Consider the following 4,501-nt stretch of genomic DNA (forward strand, 5'->3'; position numbering starts at 1 on the left):
AAGACCGTCCCCAGCACCTCCACACTGGACCCTGGAAGGGCTGTCTGCAGAGGAGCTACCTAAGGGTCTTACCAAGACCAGGATTACAGTAAAAGCTCCTATACTCCTCTTCCCTCCTAAATCTCAGGTTGCCCTTTTTCCTTTCCACCAAAGGATGGTGCCATGTAGAATGACAAGGGTGTCATCTCCTTCCTCTTTCTGAGGGAAGGGACTCTCTCTTAGGGACAAAGAGGAAAGGACAGACCAACCTATGGAGTGGAGGAGTGCTAGACCATATCCTCCCAACACAGCTAGTTCTGGGGACAGCTGTTGAGGTCAGCTATGGGGCTGCACTGGTGCTCATTGGGCCCATGCTCCCATTCCACGCCTGGATAAACAGCAGTCGGAAGCCCCTCCCCCTCCCCCTTGGAAAGGCCTCCTCCAGTTGCATCCTGACTCCCTCCTCTCCCTCACTGTCGGAACCACCCAGCTGAGAGCTGAGACCCCACACCCCGCCAGGTGGCCAATTCTAGACCCACCAAAGGCCCTTCTGGCTGGCTGGGGATTAAAGGGGACCACCACCCCACAGAGATGGGGCCAAAGACAGCCAGGCTCCTGAAAAGTCAGCGCTACTTTGAAAATAACTTTCCCAGGGCAATCCCCACTTCAGGACGTTGCTGCGCCCTGTGCCAGCTAGTGGGACTAGGGTTGGAGCTGTCAGCTGCTCCTGAGTGTCTTGCCAGGGGCAAGTGAAATCACTGTCTCTTGAGTTTACAGGGAGAAGGGAAATCTCAGGCTGGAATTCCTTTCTTTCCCGACCTCTCCACCACTGTCCTCCCCAGGCATATTTCAGAGGCCGGGGCGAGACCCGAGAACAACGACTGAACCCGGGTGCAGGGTGAGGGTTTCGAGAAGTCCGCTCCTGTAGCTGCCGCCAGTTCCCGAGGGAGCTAGCACAACAGGCTTGGCCTTCTTTGGTGGCATCTCTGCCTCCACCTGTCTGTCTCCATTCCCTGCGCCCGTCCCACTTAACTGCTCAGAGATAGAAGTTAAAAGGTCCGGCATCTGCAGTTGTCCGGGGTGGATTGGGAAGGGGAAAAGAAGTGGGGAGCAGTGGGGAAAACTGGACATCCTGACAGACCTGGAATTCACCAAGACGTCAGTGGAAGCCTCACGTTCTGCCTCTATAAAATGGACTTAGCCATTGGCCAGGATTAAAGGGCAGGGTGAGGGGACGCCAAGTACAAGGCTAGTCGCTCCGAGCTTCCGGGTGGTCCCTGGCCAATGCCGGCCACCTCTTTACCCAAAGGGAGGACTCCAGGACCTTCAGCCCCGCTGCCTCAGTCCCCCTAGGGGAATTGGACCTCAAAGGGTTCATGGGGAAAACGGGATCTGAATAGAGGCTCAAAGGAAAGAGGTCAGGCGGGTGACCCCGGGAGGGCTGGGCGGGGCGGGGCTACCGGTGACCCTGGAGCGGGACTGGATTTCTAGGAACCTGGGGCGGAGTTGGCAGCGGGGAGGGGGCGGCGGAGGTGGGAAAGCGGGGCGGGGCCGGAGAGGACTACAGGGCGGGGTGAGGCCAGGCTCCTACACCCAGGAGCTGGGGCGCCGAGGGGCGCCGGCCCCAGGGGTGCGAGCCGGCCGGGTGCCCGCAGCGGTGGGGCGCGCGGCTCGGGGATTGGCGGGCGCTCCGCGGTTCCCGCAGCTCTTCAGCGGAGCTGGGAAGAGCCGCGCGTCTGCGCGCCAGCCCCCGCCCCGGGCCCGCCGCCCGCGCTCTCTCGCTCAGCGCTCGCTTCGCAGCGCTCCGCAGCCCCGCACCGACACCCCTGGGCATGAGCGCCCCCTCGACGCTGCCCTCTGCGGGCGAGGAAGGGCTGGAGACTGCCTGGCCCCCCGCAGCCAACGCCAGCAGCGCCCCGGCTGAGGAGGAGGAAGTGGTGACGGGGCGCGCGGGCGCGGGGGCGGCGGGCATGGTCGCCATCCAGTGCATCTACGCGCTGGTTTGCCTGGTGGGGCTCGTGGGCAACGCCCTGGTCATCTTCGTGATCCTTCGCTACGCCAAGATGAAGACGGCTACCAACATCTACCTGCTCAACCTGGCCGTGGCCGACGAGCTCTTCATGCTGAGCGTGCCCTTCGTGGCCTCGTCAGCCGCCCTGCGCCACTGGCCCTTCGGCTCGGTGCTGTGCCGCGCGGTGCTCAGCGTCGACGGCCTCAACATGTTCACGAGCGTCTTCTGTCTCACCGTGCTCAGCGTGGACCGCTATGTGGCCGTGGTGCACCCTCTGCGCGCGGCGACCTATCGGCGGCCCAGTGTGGCCAAGCTCATCAACCTGGGCGTGTGGCTGGCGTCCCTGCTGGTCACTCTCCCCATCGCCATCTTCGCAGACACCAGACCGGCTCGTGGCGGCCAGGCCGTGGCCTGCAACCTGCACTGGCCACACCCGGCCTGGTCGGCAGTCTTCGTGGTCTACACTTTCCTGCTGGGCTTCCTGCTGCCCGTGCTGGCCATCGGCCTGTGCTACCTGCTCATCGTGGGCAAGATGCGCGCCGTGGCCCTGCGCGCTGGCTGGCAGCAGCGCAGGCGCTCTGAGAAGAAGATCACCAGGCTGGTGCTGATGGTCGTGGCCGTCTTTGTGCTCTGCTGGATGCCTTTCTATGTGGTGCAGCTGCTGAACCTCTTCGTGACCAGCCTTGATTCCACCGTCAACCACGTGTCCCTCATCCTCAGCTATGCCAACAGCTGCGCCAACCCCATTCTCTACGGTTTCCTCTCCGACAACTTCCGCCGATCCTTCCAGCGCGTTCTGTGCCTGCGCTGCTGCCTCCTGGAAGGTGCTGGCGGGGCTGAGGAGGAGCCCCTGGACTACTATGCCACTGCTCTCAAGAGCAGAGGTGGGGCAGGGTGCATGTGCCCCCCGCTTCCCTGCCAGCAGGAGCCCCTGCAGCCAGAACCCAGCCGCAAGCGCATTCCCTTCACCAGGACCACCACCTTCTGAAGAGTCCTTCCCCAACCTTCCCTGCGTGGCCACCTCTCAAGGGGCCCCGCACCATTCCTACAGCCCTGAAAACTGCATTTCCTGGATGCTCACCTAAAAGTTCCACCACCTGTTCCTTCCAGCAGCGCATGTGCCGGCTGGAGAGTGTCAAGTCTGCTGCTGCTCTCCTCTCCCCAGCACTCTGGCCTTTAGAAGGATGCTTTGGGTAGGACTCCTCGGGAACTGGGCTAGGATATTAATAATTCCTGAACCTCCGGCTATTCTTCAAGGGCTGGGAAGCAGGAGGTGGTGAGAAATGAATGGCCCCTGTGTGTGACTTGTCACAGCCGCTGCTTTGGAGAGGACTTAAGAGGGTGAAGGCAGTTAGCACCCTTCCTTTCTGCAGACCCTCTGCCTTGTGGTGGGAGAACAGCTTGCACAGAAAAGAGGAGGAAGGAAGATGCCTGCAAGTACCTGCCCTCCAGGTCTCTTCCTGGGCTCTTGTTGCTAAGTGAGACTTACGTCAACAGCCTGGGACACTTGCTTCTCTTCCCCCTCACTCCCACCTGGGGAAAACACCTGCTTCCTGTCACAAGTGTCTCCCTGGGGTGTCCTGGGCTGGGAGCAGTCTACCCGTGAGTAGAAAAGGTTTGGCATGGCATGGGGTTTATTGCAAGGCATAAAACCAGGTCAGTAATAACAAAGCAGAGAAGATAAAAACCTTGTCTAGCTCCTGTGATGTAATTTTTGTCCCCTATCCTTTGATGTGGGAAAATGAGAACTCATTAAGGCAGCAATTTATACTGTGGTGGTGAGTGGGAGGGGAGCCACAGGCGGGGAAAGAGCAGAGCAGCGAGGGAGGGAACCCGCCCAGGTTTTGCACAGAGGAGGCAGCTTCATCACCCACTATTTTAGAATGTCATCGTTCAGTAAAACATCAGTCACATTAGATATTAACACGTAAGTTGAACCCAATAAAAGGCCATAACTTTGTTGCCTGATGTGTTAACCAAAGAATAAATTATCTTTCCCAAGGGGAAAGAGCTTAAGAGGAGCTTGAATTCTGCTTTCTGATAAAAGCAGGGGAGGGGCAAAGGAGAACTTGCAACACTTATGTTAGCACCTGGTGTGACGACATAGAAACATGTATGACGTGCTGTCTGTGGGGCCCCACCTGGCTTAACATGCAGAGACAACCTTTGGGTTTAGCTGCCGTCTGATTCTGGATGGCCATTCTGATGACATGGGGAAGATGGTGTGTGGAGGGGGAGACACAGCCAAAGGGCAACACCCTGTGCTATTGCGAGTGGTCAGCCTCACAGACCACTCAGAGAACGCACAGCCATGTCTGTACTACAAACTAGAGGCATGACTATAAAATGGAAGTTTCAAAACTAATTCACAGAGCCCTGTGATCCCGCAAACACAAGGGAACACACACAGAGACATCAACCACCCCGATTTCTCAGCACCCACCAGGGTTACCTTGGGCATTTGGAGTAAGTCAGTCCCATGACTGTGGGTCTCGTGTAACCACAACTACT

General features: G+C 58.8%; 1 protein-coding gene across 1 annotated transcript; it reads left to right on the forward strand.

Annotated features, from left to right (window-relative positions):
• Positions 1-1,570: 1,570 nt before the first annotated feature.
• SSTR4 (somatostatin receptor 4) lies at positions 1,571-4,006 on the forward strand. Its single transcript, XM_002747505.6, has one exon. The coding sequence runs from the start codon at positions 1,812-1,814 to the stop codon at positions 2,976-2,978; it is 1,167 nt and encodes a 388-aa protein (XP_002747551.3). The 5' UTR covers positions 1,571-1,811; the 3' UTR covers positions 2,979-4,006.
• The last annotated feature ends 495 nt before the right edge of the window (positions 4,007-4,501 follow it).

This window comes from Callithrix jacchus, chromosome 5, assembly GCF_049354715.1.
Source record: "Callithrix jacchus isolate 240 chromosome 5, calJac240_pri, whole genome shotgun sequence".
Taxonomy (NCBI): Eukaryota; Metazoa; Chordata; class Mammalia; order Primates; family Cebidae; genus Callithrix; species Callithrix jacchus.

Excerpts from the sequence above, each read along its gene's own strand:
- SSTR4 (XM_002747505.6), top strand. The coding sequence starts at position 1,812 with ATGAGCGCCCCCTCGACGCTGCCCTCTGCGGGCGAGGAAGGGCTGGAG.